The 16,933-nt window shown below is 48.5% G+C and overlaps 1 protein-coding gene across 2 annotated transcripts in view; it reads left to right on the top strand.

The window, feature by feature from the left end:
- The window catches only part of Casq2 (calsequestrin 2), a 60,531-nt gene extending 44,871 nt beyond the window's left edge, over window positions 1-15,660 (top strand). For both annotated transcript variants that reach the window (XM_013349869.1, XM_005357112.2), the window contains exons 8-11: window positions 2,851-2,905; window positions 11,349-11,449; window positions 13,343-13,417; window positions 14,373-15,660. In XM_013349869.1, the coding sequence (XP_013205323.1) occupies window positions 2,851-2,905; window positions 11,349-11,449; window positions 13,343-13,417; window positions 14,373-14,606 (465 nt within the window). In that variant the 3' untranslated portion in view covers window positions 14,607-15,660. The remainder of the gene's footprint in view (window positions 1-2,850; window positions 2,906-11,348; window positions 11,450-13,342; window positions 13,418-14,372) is intronic.
- The last annotated feature ends 1,273 nt before the right edge of the window (window positions 15,661-16,933 follow it).

Raw genomic sequence — 16,933 nt, forward strand, 5'->3', positions numbered from 1 at the left:
CCACAACCCCAAGCCAGGACATTCATTGTGAGGCAGGAGCAGACAAAAAGCTGAGGACCTACAGAAGGGTGTTGACTAGTGGTTCCACACCCCTCCTCCTTAGGGTCTGTGGCACGGCCACCAAGTGCACAGGCTGTGTTTAACCTCTCTAAACACGTTCACGGCATGCAGCAGCAGTGAGCTTCTTCAGAGAAACTGCACTGTCTTTCGCTGTTGGTTTCATGGTCTATATTTGTATCTCACCCAAATTCATGTTTTGAAAACGTGATGTCACATGTGGGTGGGGCCTTTGGAAAGGTGACAGGCCGCCATAACTGAGCCTTCATAGTTGGAATTGCCGTTATGAATGAAGCCCCAGCCAGGAGATGGTGGCACACTTGGGAGGCAGAGGCAGGTGGATCTCTGTGAGGTCGAGGCCAGGGCAGAATCCAAAGCTACAGAGAAACCCTGTCTTGAAAAACAAAGAAGAAGGAGGAGGAGGAGGAGGAAGAAGAAGAAGAAGAAGAAGAAGAAGAAGAAGAAGAAGAAGAAGAAGAAGAAGAAGAAGAAGAAGAAGAAGAAGAAGCAGCAGCAGCAGCAGCAGCAGCCCTAATTTGGCCTTGGTGAATCATGCACGTACTCCCAGAAGGAGGCTAGTAAGTTTGAAGACAGCCTGGGCTACATAGTGAATTCAGCTGGGGCTACATAGGGAGTTGCTATCTTAAAAAAGAAAAGAAAAGAAAAAAAAAAGAAAGGAGGAGGGGGGCCAAAGACCAAAGACTAAGCAAGCCCTTATCGGACACTGAATTTGTTGTTGAGGGCACCTTGGACTTCCCACCCCCAGAACGGTGAGAAATACGTCCCTGATTCCTGTTGTTGATAAGCTATCAGCTTATGACCCTTCATTATAGTGCACAGGGTGGACTAGCACAGAGGGTCTCTGGGTTAGACAGAACCAATCAGTCCCGCTTGGGTCACCACTATCTCTGTGGCTTTAGATTCCTTAAGTGATTCTTAAGTACTGAACGGGAATATGATGTGCATTTGACTCACGGTTTGCACGTGAATTCTTGCTCCACGAGTTTATTGAGGAAAATTCTCAGCATCTAGCACGGCCTCCCCGTCTCTCTACAGGTGCTCAATACAGGATCATGCCCCGAATGCCTGAGATGCCCTGTCCCTCTGATAGTGTTCTATCCAGGGCCCGTCTCCGCTAACGATAGTGACAGGCCCACCTGGAGCAGCCTGTCAGAAAATGAATATGGATTCTTAATTCTAAAACCAATTTCCAAGTGCATTCTAGAAGGGGAGGCAGAAATGAAGCCTGCTTCACAGAGTTATGGGTGCTCAATTCCAACTGATGGCAGGTGACAGGGACACAGGGCCGCCTAATGAGACCTGACCGGGGGAGTCTGTCTGGCGATCATAGCAAACAGACGTGATCGTCAAACAGTGCTGAACGTCAGAGTCTCCTTCTGGTCGCTGTCGGGTTTCCCTAATAACCTGATGCACACACATATATATCTGTAACATTCAATTCCCCAGAGAACCCGGCCGACGCCGACCCCACTCTCTTGTTTTTAATAATAATATTTTCTATTTAATCTATCTTAGATTTTTTGGAGGTTTTGTTCATGCCAAACTCAAAGGGGAAAAATTAGCATTTAGATAGGATTGCAGCAGCATTAGAAGCAATTGAAATGGAAAACGGAGGTGGGGGAGGTTGAGTCCCCTACCCCCATAGGACGACTGATACGACACAACGGTTCCCAGTGACTCTCTCTCCTGGCAACTGTCATCAGTATACATTGGACTTTTTTTCTCCATCTTGTAGCATGGAGTCTCCAGAGGGTCACATTTGTTATACAAGAGTCTCTCCAAACCCTCACTCTTCCTTCTCCAGTAAATAATCAACACGAAGGCGGGACAGGCAGGTAGTCTTCCTGTCCCAAACGTGCTTCTCTGAAATGCTCTTTGCTATCTGACATGTCCTCAGGTTTACTTCCCTTGCTCTGGCTCCCCCTCCCCAGGAACACCCTAAAACCACCATAGTCCCAAATTCCAAATTCTCCCACATTTATAGAAATGTTCCTGCCAGGGGTGGGAAGATGGCTCAGTGGTTAAGACCATTTGCTGTTCTTGCAGAAGACCTGAGTTCGGTTCCCAGCCCCTACATCCAGCTTATCCCTTACAGCTGCCTATACCGCTAATTTCAGGGGATCTAACACCCTCTTCTGGCCTCCTTCAGACCATGCACTCATGTAGTGGCATCCCTGAATTGCTCCAGGGGCTCTGCTTCTCCCCTTTTCTTGTGTGGGCACCAGAGACCCAAATCCTAGTTGAGTTGATGGTTCTTTACTGCTCAAGGTGGGGGTTCAGGATCCACCAGTCATGCTCAGGAGTCCCTGTAATCTGGTCCATCCCCGATGATATCTCCTGGGGGGGACCTTAGAACTGTCAAGTTCGCAGAACTGTCTTGAAACTGTTAGATTGGCTAGAGCCGTTTTCAGAGTTTTTGTTGCTCCAGAGTCTCTGATAAGCCAGACTGACACGCTTTCCAATTTCCCGCTGCTGCTGCTCTCTGGACTCGCCAGACCACAGGCGTGAGAACTATTTACTGCTGACTCTTGTGTGTGTTGTCCTGTCTTAGAAACCCACTGATCCGAGTCTCTTATCAAAGTTCCATGTGCCCTGCCAGTCACCCATCAGCATCTGCTTCCTCTGCGTGTGCCTGTCCTGCCCCTTTGCACCTCAGTGTCCATTTCCATCCCCTGCCCCCTATTCCATGCCAGCTTCCATGTTGTTGTCCCTGACACACTCGTTTATATTTCTCTTCTCTTGAGATTAACCTTTGATTCTTTCCTCTTTCAGGAAGATGACTTGAACGGGATCCACATCGTGGCCTTTGCAGAGAGGAGTGACCCAGGTAGGATACCCAGCCAGCCCCATTCCCACCCTCACCAATCTGTTTAGCCATTGGCAGGAACAGGCTTCCAAGCCCTCTCAGTATCGGTGCGATGGCAAGAAATTGACGCCCTCTAGTGGTCACCCGGTCGGTATGAGTGAGTCTTCAGCAGCAAATTCAGCCAGGGGACAGAACTGCGAAGACTGTCAGCCACACAGCTGGGCAGTGATCCCAACTTTGGGGAAGAGATAGGAGCGTCAGCAGTTCAAGGTCAGCGTAGGCAACTTGTGATGATTGTACTCAGCTACTCAGAATAGGAATGAGCCCACAAGAAGAGCACTAAAACATCCTAGTCTTACAGGGTGTGTGTGTGTGTGTGTGTGTGTGTGTGTGTGTGTGTGTCAGTTTATGATCGAACCTATATAAACCAATCCGACCTTAACATAATAATAAAATACGTTGTCTTCCTCTGAAAAGCACCATGTGCATAGGAACGGTCTAGAAAAATCTGCCAAACAGAAAGGACAGGTAGAGCAAACAATCCCTTTTTAGAGTACAAGTCTCTCTACCGCTGGAAGGGTAACTTGGCTATTCTTGCACTGTGGGCAACATTCCCTGGTTTCCATCTTATCAACACCAATGGAAAGAGAAGGGAGAGAACAGTGAATTTTGTAAGAGTGAAAATGCTAGTTCCCCAAAACAGTGATCCACAAGGCAGCCTCCCAAGGGGAGGTGGAAGAGCAGATAGGAGGAGCGTGTGGGGGAGGCCTGGAACAATCCAGAAGGCAGTCAGGGAAGTCAAGGCTAGTCATTTGGGATGCCTAGCAGCCAGGCTTTGGCCATAAAGAGTTGGAACAGGGTTTCCTGAACTTGACAGCAAAGGCCCCCTTGGGCTGGTTCAGACAAGACCTTTAGAATCTGTGGTTTTATGGGCCTCTGCTCTGAGGCAAATCATGGTGGATCATCAAGTTTGGGACCAGTGCTCCAGAAAATGCGGAATTATATGTTTGCTAAGAACTTCCATTGCCATGGTGCACTGTTTAGAGGTTAGGACTGGGAAGTGCTAGCGTGCAGGAAGTCCGGGGCTCCGTCCACAGTGCTGCAAAAACTGGGTGTGGTGGTGCGGGCCTGTCATCTCAGTAGAAGTAGAAGGATCAGAAGTTGAAGACTATCCTCAGCATGTGTCAAATCCAAGACTAGCCTGGACTCCATGAAACCCTGCCTCAAATCTAACAAGCCAACAAACAAAACCCAAAACTAGTTAGCCAACCAACATCAACAAAGCAGATCTTAGCTTCAGACGAAGATACAGAGACTCAGAGAAGTTCAACCCAGTCTAAGGGAACACAAGGGTGCTGGGAAGAAAGGACCTATTGGCTTACCCATCAGTGCAAGCCTGAGTCCTCAGTGGCTTGACAGGGCAGGTGCCCTGCAGATGTTTACGGAGCAAGTAGTTAGACCTTTCTTAATGATGTGATTCTGGAAATCAACGCAATGTACACCCTATAGCAGCCACTCTTTAAAGCTAGCTAGAGTGGGGATTTTATCCTCACAAGGCGGTGCAGGTCAGCACCATCTCATTCCAGGCCTTTACCAACAATACCCATTGACAGTCATTCCCGTTACCGACCCTCCCCACAGGTGGTAACCACCAATTGCATACTGTCTGTCTAATTATCTGTTCTGGACATTCCATATGAGTGAAGTCATCATCTGGCATCTTGTCTTTAGCATAGTGTGTGTGTGTGTGTGTGTGTGTGTGTGTGTGTGTGTATTCCCACTATATAGTATCTATCTTGACTATTTTTTTTTTTAAGATTGAGTAATGTTCTATTGCATCAAAGCCAAATTCTTTGAGAGCTAGTCTCTTAAGTATCCATTGCTAGGCTGAATTTCCCACCATAGACTTGCAGAGCTGAGAATCCTCCTCAAGTATTTCTGGGATCTAGATTTGCTTTTTTTTTTTTTTTTCCTGTAGTGTCAGCTGCTTTTTTACAGATTCTGGCTCCCCTCAGCCCCCAGGTTTACAGGCTATAATCAGACAGAATCGGATCCTTGGTGTTGTGTGATCAGAGTTGCTGCTGGCAGCTGCCTGCTGGCAAGACTCCAGGGGGCTTCCTTGCCGCCCCACTGCCCCCTCCCAGGGTTGCAAGGAGGCCTGTCTGGCTGTCTGGAACAATAGAACAAAGAGGTCTCCCTGAACTGCAGAAACCTGTTTGACAGAGATTGCTGCCCTAATGAATCAAGCTTCTACAAGGACTTCCACCTCCTCCCTGTGCAAACACCCCTGGGCCCTGAAGCTCTACCTTCTCTCCAAATCCCAAGCCGGGGCTTGTCCCTGGGGAACAGAGCTACACTGGGAGGGGAGGTCAGGAACGTGATCTCTCAGAGGCAGGGGCTGCCTTGGCACTCAGGGCTCTAACCTGAAACGCAGTTCTAATGAAAGTCCTTGACTTTGGGGTCAGTCAGCGTTTACCTGCTGGGCAGTGAGGTGCAGCTTGGGGCCCAAGGCTGGGTTGAGGTCCTGGAGGGTGCATTCCTGCAGCTGGTTACTCAGATTCCTATGGTCTGACTAACAGCTCACTAGAAGGCTTATCTAACCAGACTGCACCCACTTTCTGAAAGAGGAAGGTGGTGGGTTCAGGATAGCAGTTGCTTCTTAGAGAAGGAATGTCTGCGTTGAGGAGCCATGAGGAAACAGCCACGTTAATCCCGAGGCCACTCTGTGATACGTGCCTGGTGTCAGGGGAGGAAGTGAGCTGTCAAGTCTCACTGATTGGACCACATTGCCCAGGGTCTCTAAGTCCAGGCCAACCTTGCAGCCAGCCCTCGTGACGTCCAAATGCATCGGGAGTATAACAAAGGTGGCAATGATGGCCGTAACTGTCACAACAACCCAACGAGGAAAGTTGAATTGTTATTCTCCTTTTACAATTGAGGATGCAGAGGCCAAGGGAGGTTACCAGGCTGGGGAATAGTGGAATGAAGTGAGGGTTGTCTGGCTTCCCAGTCCACACCCTTAACCACAAGGCAGGCGGACTTCTGTGCCTCTCTCAGGCGGCATCTGACATCCAGGCGATCATTCGGAGTGCCTCCCTCGGTCTCCACCCCTCCGCCTCCAACGTTTGAACCACAGCAGAACAGAGACACAGCCAGTTCAGTGCTGTGCACGAAATCACAGGGCTAGAGGTATGGCAGAAGAGTGGGTTTATCTTTATTGAGGGCTCCTCGTGGGTCCTCTTTTTGATAGCACTTCTCAACAGCAACCCAGCTGCTGGAGGCTGCAAGCTTGTGTGGTGTTGCTGCAGGGTGGTGGGGAAGGGGCCAGGGCTGGGAGATCAAAAGATCGTACCAAGGAAGTGAGACCCAAGCAGAGTCACTTGGCAGCATGGTCCCATGAATAACAAGGCATCCTCCTAGGGCCCACGGAAGTTCCTGAGGCAGACTGTGAACTTCCGGGGCAGCAGCAGCATTGGTCTCTTCAGTGTCCTGGCCTCCAAGAACTCTCCTTACAGCCAGAGTTTGTGTTCCCCTCAGCAGAAGGCTGAGCGCAGAAGGGTCTCCCTGGCAGGCATCCATGTCTGCTCTCTGGCCCTATATCATGACCTGGAGTCTTCACTTGCTGTGAGCTTCCCCGTCTGGCTGGGAAGGATATTAGGATGTTCTCGCGCCCTCCATCCATGCCAGCGTCTCGTTGCACCTCACCCTCCTCTGACCACATCTTTTCTTAAGCTGCTCAGAGCAGAGCTGCACGACAGGTTTGCAAAGGAAAGAGTCCTCCTCCTCGCTGCTCCCAGATGCGTCTGCATTGGGCTGACATCTTCTTTACGATATTTGATAAAAGGTTTGCTGAGAGCGGTTCTACATGAGTGCGCGCTGGATGGAAACCCTCTAAGGGCATTGGGAATATTCACACTAACAAGCTAGAAACACAAGGATGGCTGCCATCTGCAAGCCCTGAGCAGATTTAGCAACAGGCCCTGGAAGGGGGCTTCAAGCCCTGCTGCCCCTGAAGTTCTCCTGCCCTGGGGTTCTTGCAAAAATGGGTTAGAGACCAATTGTCTCAAATAAGAGCACTAAGTGCTTCTTGGAGCACTATAATTTAAATTTGATATATCAACCTCACTATTTGATTATTGCTGGGTGCTGAATGCTACTTATAAGCCCAGCAAACACCAGCTCTGCAGATAGGAAAGGTTACTCCATATTCTCCAGTATATAGAGGAGGGGCACAAGTACAGTGAAGTTAAACATCATCCCCAGCTCTCATGAATACTAAGTGGTAGAACTGGGACAATGACCCAGCAGTCCATCCCTCTATCTATCTCCATGTGTCTCTGAATTGTGAAAATGTATCGTTTGACTTTCTCTCCACCAATTCTGGGATCCAAAGAGCAAAAAATGGCAGGACCTGCTTCAAAGCCATGGGCCCCATGGCGTCTTTTCTTCTGAGTGGCTGTCTCACTGCAGTAGAAGTTCTTTGAAAAGTGGGGGAGGGGGGAGACTCCCAGCCTTGTGACCTCCTCACGGTCTTCGCTCAAGACCCAAGTCTGGAGAATTCTGCTTTTGGAGAAATACAACCAAGGACCCATGGGGCTTTCCCTGGGGTTCTTGCAATTTATTCGCCTATGCGTGTCAACTTGGCTCTGGGTCTGAAGCACATAGAAACTCAAAGGCATGCCTAAGAAAAAGAGAACATCCTTGAAGGCAGCCTCCACGCTGGGTGATATTCACCTCTGGCCTGCCTAGCTGCCCACTTCCACGTGGACAATGGCAGGAGGCCACTGTAGGGCCACAACTTTCCTAAGCCCAGGCAGAAACCCTTCGGTCCACAGCTGCCCAGCGTGTGGAGTCAGGAAGAGCATCCTCAGTCTCCATGGACTGAGCATAGCCAGCAGCCAGGAGGAGGCTGCGAGGAAGGGGCAGTCTGGGCAGCACCATAGGCCTGTTTGCTCCTGGGCCATAGCTCAGTCTCAGACACAATCACATCTGCAAATGGGGCCTTTCTCTAGATGACTGTGAGTGACCTAGACCTGGTCCCCTAGGGCCTGGCGCAGGCCTGTTCCCACCAACCTCTGCCAGGGAAGCAGGAAAGGATAATGACCGGGTTCTGGTCACACAGGGATGCAATTCCCAGAGGCCAGTTGCTTGTCGTGGGAAACCTGGCTCCACACTCGTTTCCCCAGCCCTCGGTCCTGAACTTCCAGACCTGCAGTCTAGGGGCTGGGAAGGGCCTGCCATTCTCACAGCCTTCTTTATTTAGGCCATCCTGGAGACTCTGGGCTTACTTAAAGCATCACTGGGGTGACCCCACAGACAGGGCAGGCCTCAGGAGCACGCTCAGAAGCAGGACAGGAGCTTTGCTCCAATTTCTGTCAGAAGGGCAGAGGCAGCCCACCCCCACTTCCAGGAGAGAGGCCACACTGCATCTCCTCCCTCGCCTGGCCTGTACCTTCCTGAGGACAAAGTTTCACATGCAGGGAAACTCAGGTACAGAAGTGAGGAAGGAAGATGGCAGCTCTGTGGTAGGAATACCGAGACCTCAGAGGGAGGACGGATAGTAACTGTCTGTTGGTGTGTTGACTGAAGACCCGAGTTTGACTTCTGGCTCTCCTGTTTACTCATAGACGGCAGGGGCAAGCTGCCTCCTTCGAGCTCTCTGGGAAAATGAAGGTAGTAAAATCCTCCATGCAGCCTAGATGGGAAGATGAAATGCAAGTATCCTCAGGACCCAGTGAGTGCTCAGTGCAAATACCCCTGAGAGGAAGGCTGAGTGGCAGGTGGCAGACTCTGCGTATAAAGAGCAACGCCCGGTGTCTGTCAAGAAAGAAGCCAGTGTAGAAATGGAGATTTGTGCCTCTTAGGATCAAGAGCTCTGGGATCAGACTTTAGGAGGGGCAGAAGGACCTACCCTGGAAATAAAAGGGAGAGACAGAGGATTCTGGCTGGGGCTCTTCACCAGCCTGGTTACTGGGGACATTAGGTCTCCTCTTTGGGTGATCCCCTGGTAGCCTGGTCCTCCAGTGCCTACGCTAGACAACTTCAAGCCTAAGAGTCTATAGCTAGCCTTCTCCTATCTATCTACTTAGTACAGATTATGGTCTCTTCACTTTGAAAGGTAGCCTGTCACAGTCTAAGGCCTCTGAGCTAGGTCACTGATATAGGAAACAGTCATTTGATCCTTCCTGGCTCAGTTGCCTCCAGCTGTGTCCCAATCATGTGGGACTTGATGAAGCTTTGTGCCTTTAAAGTCAATTTTATTCATTTTGTTTGGGAAGAAATGGTTTTTGAGTTTTCCTTGCTCTCCCTATACATGAAGAATATTCTCTTTACACACACACACACACACACACACAAACAACCTTTCACAATCTTTAACATGGAAATAAAGCCACATCTATGAATTCTTTTGGTTAACACAGATTTGAATGTATTTTTTTTTTCTTACAGAACCCAATTTTTTACTCAATCTTCATTTTTCTTTCTTTTGCTGAACCTGTTCTAGGATAGAGACAGCAGGGGTGGCGTGTTCTTGTACGTAATGTTCCTTTAATAAGATCTCAGCATTAGTGAGCTTTTCCATGAGAACACAGCAGCATCTGCAGGTCATAGGCTGGGCCTTCTGCAACCTTGGCATGAGAATCTCTGCTCTCCCTCCAGGAGACCCAGTCCACGCTTACCGAGCCACTTGAACATGGTCTGTGTTGTTGGACCTCACCCTCTTTGTGATTTGTAAAACCTGTCCAGGTCCCTTTTCCCGTTTTCATTTCATCTTCCAGAGAACTGGCCATGTCACCTCAATTATTGCCCTTTTCTTCTCCAAGGTGTGCAGTCATAATTGTGGGATCTGGGGGGAATTCTCTCTTCTGGTCTATGCATTTGGATCCACAAATCCACAGACAACTCTTCCATGAATCCCCTTATTGTCCTCCGCTGAGACATGACCACATGCTCAGAAGAGGGGCCATAATGTACCCAGACGGCAGCAAGGACACTTGAGGCTGGAGGAGGGAAGCTTGTATTTCTCAATGATTCCTACATGCAGGAGATAAGAACCACGCTTTTGCCATCCGCACCCTCCAAACAGCGAATACGTGGGCTCTAAAGCACAACCCCTATGTTTGAACAGAGGGTGTGAATCTCAGGCCACAAACTCAGCTATCACAGATATGTAACTTGATTGTTTAGAACCAAACTTAAGATGTCTCTTTTGAGCTGTATACTACTGGTATACTGGTAGGAGCTGGTCCTACAACTGGTCCTCTAGCCCCACCCAGTCACTGCGGTACCCACACAGGGCTGGGTGGGGTCACCGTCACCTGTACACACTGGCATCTGTTGAGAAGTCTGTTGTCCTGTTGCCTCTGTGGTCCTTGTTCCAAGCAGGTCACCACCACTGGCCCTCTCCTCCCACCTGCATGACAACATCATCAGATTTGCCACCATGATCTTATCTCTGCTCAGGTTCTGAGATGGACTGGCTGTTGGTGGCTCACACAGGACTTTCTTGCTAAGTGCTAGGGGACTTGCTAAGAGCTTCCCTGAGTTTTTTTCATTTTCCTTAATATAACTGCTTAACAAAATATTAGTTCTCTTCTGGATTCCCTGAACTTCCAGAGTCTTCTGTGGACTTATGTGCACATATGATGTATGTTCCTCACATGTACACAAACACACAGACACACACAGACACAGACACAGACACAGACACAGACACAGACACACACACACAGTGGTTTTTTTGATCAGGAACCTGCCAGGTTCAGACCACTTGTCTCTGCTCTAGATCTGTGTGGGGGTGTGTTCAGGATTTCCAGTATCACTTACTAAATGTTCTTGCAAAATTTTTGCTTATGGAAAAAAGAACTGTGTGCTGCAGGGCTCAGGCTCAAAGTGCGGAAGGCCTGCCCCTGCTTTTCCTATGATTCATCCCCTCTCGGGGCAGAGAATATTGCTGACAGAGGACAGGGAGAGCTGGCGCTACCAGAGCTTGTGCCGGAGTGGGCTGTGGAGCAGAGGGAGGCCGACCCAGTTTGAAAGCATTGGGAATTCCAGGCTGTTCCAGGGCCGTAGAGCAGATGTGGGGAACCCAGGGACAGCACATGCTTGGAACACAGGATTATTGGGGACAGGCAGAGAGCTTCCTCTGCTCTGGGACTGACCTTTGTCACTAAGGCCACTCAGTTTTCATCTCCTGGTGAGCAAATGAAGGTAAATCTTCATTTAGAAAGGGGGCCACTTCCCTGTGACCTTTCAATTGCTCTTCTTAAAATTGCCCCGGCTTTCTCTGTATGAGCTCCTTTATGTCTGCGGCTCTTCATCTGACTCATTTTATAGACTCAGTCTGTAATTGAGGGCATGCACCAGATGGCCATGAAAGCCCTGTGGAAAAACCAGGCTCTCGTACTCCACGTGAGGAGTGCTGCATGCACTGGGTGACTCAACTTTCTTGAACCCTATTCAGATGGCTATGAGTTCCTGGAGATCCTGAAACAGGTTGCCCGGGACAACACTGACAACCCTGACTTGAGCATCTTGTGGATTGACCCAGATGACTTCCCACTGGTGAGTGGCCCAGGCCAAGGCCTCATCTCTGGTGGCCTTCACCATCCGTATCTGTGCTCAGCACAAAGTCTTCAAGCGTGAGGGACAAACTGAAAGAGTAGAAGACATTTGAAGAAACCCAGAGGCCACTGCATATGGAGCGGGTGCATATGCTTTCAGGACAGCATTGACCTTGGCTTTATGTAATCATGGCAGTGGCCAGATTTATCAGTGTCCTCACTTCTGAGATACCAAGAGGTGACTACTCTTGGAGAGGCCCATCCAGGGAAGCTGGGAGCATTCTTTCATTAAGCAACAATATGGCCCTTTTGTATCGCCACCCACCTCTCCCTGAGCCTCCAGAGACAACCTAAATTATTAGAGAATAGAGCCAGAAGCGAACACTTTGTAGAGCTAAGAACTTGATGAAGCAAAGGAATGCGCTGTCGGAGGACAGGGACCATGCCTGGCTTGCTTCTCGCAAGTTCTCTAAGACTCAGCATCATGCCTAGTACACGTGGAAGGCTCAGTGACTTTACCACGCCAGTCTAACCTCTGTCAATGAGGAATAGCAAGAAAGCTCTAATAATTCTTAGTTTTGAACAAAGCATACAGAATTCATGCCACATAGGAACCCAGTAATAATAATAACGCAGGAAGCTATTCCTCTACCGTAATGAACAGTCTCTACTGGCCAAGTTCAATGCTGCACCAAGAGCCAGGATCCCCAACACTACATGGGGTTGAACTTGAGTCTCTTCAAGAGCCTTCAAGACTAACACATAGGTACTAGATTACAGAGATTTGTTTGCAAATGTCCTCATAGCTCACTCCCTAAACAGGCGTTGTTACAACCCCTATCCCACTGAGAAAGGGCAACACCTGGATGCTAAACTAAACCTAGCAGATGTGGAAGTCCCACTGAGACCCATAGTAAAGTTAAAGCTTGGTCTATTGATCACTTCTGGTATGGCTAACCGCTGGTAACTACACCAATTTGGTTATTTTCTGGCTATGAGTTGCATAGGCAATGACTGGTTATTAGACAGAAAACACTAACGTCAAATCCTACACACACAGGGGTTGGGTGAACCAAAGGCAGAGACTTCCGTAACATTTGAGGTCTATGGCACAACTCTGGGTAAACATAAGAAAGCCATGGCCGTGTAAGCACACAGCATTGCTTTGCTGGTTTGTTTTCTGCTGGGTTATTTCCAGTTTACCCCGACTGTCTCAGTATGCAAACTTGTAGATGACCTGTCATTTTTTGGTCAGTTCTGCATCCATCTGGGTACTTGCAAAGCAATTTCCAGGCATTTCTAATTTCCAGATCCATAACACCAACTCCATGAAGGCCCCACATTTACTAGGGAAGCCTCTGCCCCTGAACATCTCCATTTTCTTAGCTTCATGGACTCCATTAACTCCACTGGCCTGCCCCAGCCAGAGATCTGTCCAGATGGAGCCCACACTGCGCTGAAGAAACCTAGCTTGTGTTTGCATCTTATGCCAAGTTACAGCCTATCAATGTTTTCCCAGGCATCTCATGTGACAGAGAGGCACAAGATAAGGGCTTCTAAGAATGGAACATTTAAAGGGAGGTAGAGAGAAATGGCTCTTTCGTTACCCACAAACTACCAACAAGTTATAATTTGGGGGTTGGCCTCTGCCATCTTTGTGCTAGTCTCCCTGAGAGTGGTGGAAGCATTTATGTTCGGTGTTGTTACAGCTCGTGTTGTGGCATCTTTTGCTTAAGGCATAAAGTGCTTTAGAGATGGAGCTAGCCTTCAATTTCCTGAGTGTCCGCAATTGTTTCAAAGGCATTCAACCAATCACAACCCGGTTACTACAGCAGGCTGGCAGGTGAGTCCAGCCCTCCGCCCACTGTCTAACCTGGCCTTTTTGTTGCTGCAGCTTGTCGCTTACTGGGAGAAGACTTTCAAAATTGACTTGTTCAAGCCACAGATCGGGGTGGTGAATGTAACAGATGTGAGTATCCCCATCAAGACCTGATCAGGCGCTCTCAGCCACCCTGTTGGCTGTTATACAACCCCAACTATGAGATCATTCAGGAGTCTACAGCTGCAAGTAGAACTCTTGGGTCTTTCCCAAACTCTAGGAGCTTGCTGGTACAGCCTGAGCCTGGGCTCAAGCCAGTCCCAATCTTCTCGAGGAGTGTGTTTCCTTGCTTATGGAGCTAGTCCAACCTGACTCGTTGACCTTGAACTTTCCACCCAAGAACATTCTCTTGTATTCACTTTCCAAGCCAAAGAACAAGGCCTTCTTATACAGGCAACTCATGCCTGGAGCTACCATTGCCTAAGAGAGATGGAGAGGTTGATGTCCAGAAACCCATGCCTAGCAGTCACCCACTCAGTCAGGAGACCCCGATGACAGAAGTTTCAGCACGGATGAACTCAGGGTGGGAAGGGCTACTGAGCTGAACAGACAGAGTGGGAAAAAATTTAGACTCAGTCCAGACATCTAATACATAACAAGACAGAAGTAGGGCAGATTCAACAACGTTAACAGTGGGGAGAAGGAGCCACAATAGAGAGCCCACTGCAGCCCAGTGAACACAGCTCTTTTTGTGAATAGGGGCCAATTAACAAGGTCTCTTTGCTGCCGTGTGGTAAGTGTTCTCTCAATCTCTACATTTCTTGACTTTTGAAATTTGAAAGAAGATTGACTCATCATTCATTCATTTATGTGTATGCACATTTACATTCTCTTGAGTAGTAGAACGCACATTTCTTTTGCTATTATTGAAACAGAATACTGCACAGGAGTATTCTGCAGTTTGGTATTTCCATTTGTCTATCTGTACATATCCCTGATAGGTGTGAGAGAGTTGGAGGCCTACTCAACAGAGCTCCTTAGAAAGTCCTGGTCTGTCTCAACCTCCACCCACTCACGCCTTGGTTCATTCTGTGTGTCACTCCAGGCTGACAGCGTCTGGATGGAGATCCCAGACGATGATGACCTGCCCACAGCCGAGGAGCTGGAAGACTGGATCGAGGACGTGCTTTCTGGAAAGATCAACACTGAAGATGATGACAACGAAGAGGAAGATGATGACGGCGATAACGACAATGATGACGATGACGACGACGATGATAATTCTGATGATGAGGATAACGATGACAGCGATGATGACGACGACGATGATGAAGAATAGCTCCAGACCTGGGTGCATCTGATGAGAACGACATCACAACTCCCCTCTACCGTACAGGCAACCCAAGGGGTCAGCAAGCAGCGGTGCCCACACCCAGCCGGTTCTTTTCCTTTCTCCAGCATCTTTTTCTAGTTGGTTCTTGGCAGAAGTGGTACATTTCAGTGAACGCCTTCCCAAACCCAGCAGTCCACTCAGCAGGGGCGGGGGGGGGAGGGCATTCCCATGCTGACTTCTTTTAAGCATTGGGGAACAAACAGCTCTTGTTCTTTGCTAGAACATGGGGGGGGATCATATCTCCTGACACCTCTACTCAAGTTTACTTACTGTCTTTGATTCTGGCAGTGACAGAACTGACAGCTTGCTATTAGTTCACAAGCAAAGAGAGAGGATTTCTAACCAGAGCTTAGGAAGGACATGTGATTATTCAATTCAGTCCCTAAATCCAGAATCTCTCGGGGAACCCAAGCCTTTAGATGGCAATTAGAATCCTTGAAATGTGTGGGCATCACCATTATTTCTAGAATATTAGGATGCTGTGTGGGGGTCAGTTAGCTCTCTGAGAGTCCCAACAGTTGGCAAGCCTCTTAAATTCACCAGCAGGGAGCGTAGGGAGAGGCTGAAGGTTGAAGGTTTTTCATTTTTCTGACAGAGACAGTTTGGGTCTCTGAAAGAATTTGCTGGCTGCCTCCTGTGATCTGGGAGCTGAATGCCCCTTCTCTATCCCTGCTAGTGAGCTGTCCCATTTTGAGTTAGAATTGCTTTATCCAATGGTCAATTAACTCCCCATTCATCAGCACTCCGCAGTTGACCAGGGCAGCCTAATTAGAGTTCACGATGCCCTGAGGCAAAGAGGAAAAAAAAATCCCCAAGTGCCTTTTGAATTGTCTGAAAGTAACATTGTGCTTGGTAGTTTTCGTTGCTAAGTAAGTGTTCTAATTTATTTTCAAAATCTGTTAACGTGGAGAACACTCTGTGTGGCTTTGTTTCTGAAACTGGGGCAGCCCTTTTATGGAATGGTAATAAACCGACGGACATTAAACTTGTGTTTTGAAGAGATCGAGGCTGTCTTGATAATCCTACCCTGGCCTTTCAGAGTTTGTTTTTGCTGGTTCCAGTTCTAGCCCTCTGCTCCTCTGTCTGCCCTTCCCCAACCAGCACTTCACAGGGTCTCTCCGGTTCGTGTCTCCAGGCACTATCATGTGTGTCATCATCAGCTACCACCTGTGTGTTCATGACCTCCACTAAGGGTCTCTAACCTTGATCTTTGGGCTCTGACCTTGGTCTCTGATCCACTGGCACGCAAGCTGAGGACTTCAACTCAACACAACAAAGCCTGAACCCACTCTCGTCCCCCCCCCAACACTGGCTCTTTTCATGAAGTCCCAACTTCGATGAGTGCTTTTACTAGCTCTGTCATTGTGTAGGAGACTGAACGTGCTCCCATGCTATGGGGCACACCTGTGGTCACAGCACGTCTCATTCAAATGACAACACATTGCACAGCTGTGCTTCTACTAGATCCAGGCTTTAAGAGACAAGCCATGTCCTTATCTCTGTATTCCAAGCACTTGGTGCTTTGCCTGTCACTAAGCCGATCCCATTTATTTAGTCAATGTGTGCATAACCGGCCAGTCAAAGCAGCTGTCATTGCCTACCCGGTGTGTTGGGTAGCGTATCACGTGCCCCACACTGTAATAGGTAGCTTTTGTTGCCATAGCAAAATACTCGAGAGAAACAACCTAAAAGAAGGGATTTCACTTCAGCTCATGGTATCAGTATCAATCTTTAGTTTTAGTTCTGCTGTCTCCATTGCCTGGGGCTGGAGTTAAGGAAGAATTTCACGGTGGCAGCATTTATAGCAGAGGAAACTGCTGGCCTCTCTGCGTCAGGAACCCTAGAGAAAGAGGGAGTGAACAGGATTCCAAACTATCCTCTATTGCCCCTCCCTCTGGTGACCTACTTTCCCACCTCCTAATAGTCCATGCACCTATGAACTCATCAATGGACTAAGACGGGTTAGTACCCTCGTGATCTAGTCACCTCTCAAAGCCCCACCTGTGAACCTTCAATCTTTGATGATATTCACATCTGTCTTACAACAGAAAGCCCCAGTCTGGGAGGTTTAAGCAACAAAAGTCTGCTTTCCCAGAGTTTAGTCCGATGTCAAGTTGCCAGCTGTGTTGGTTCCTGCTGAGGCCTCTTTTCCTGGCTTCTCATCTTGTTTGCACATGGAAGATAGATAGATAGATAGATAGATAGATAGATAGATAGATAGATAGATAGATAGATAGATAGATAGATAGATAGATAGATAGATGATAGATAGA

This window comes from Microtus ochrogaster, chromosome 21 (assembly GCF_000317375.1).
Source record: "Microtus ochrogaster isolate Prairie Vole_2 chromosome 21, MicOch1.0, whole genome shotgun sequence".
In the NCBI taxonomy this organism is placed as follows: Eukaryota; Metazoa; Chordata; class Mammalia; order Rodentia; family Cricetidae; genus Microtus; species Microtus ochrogaster.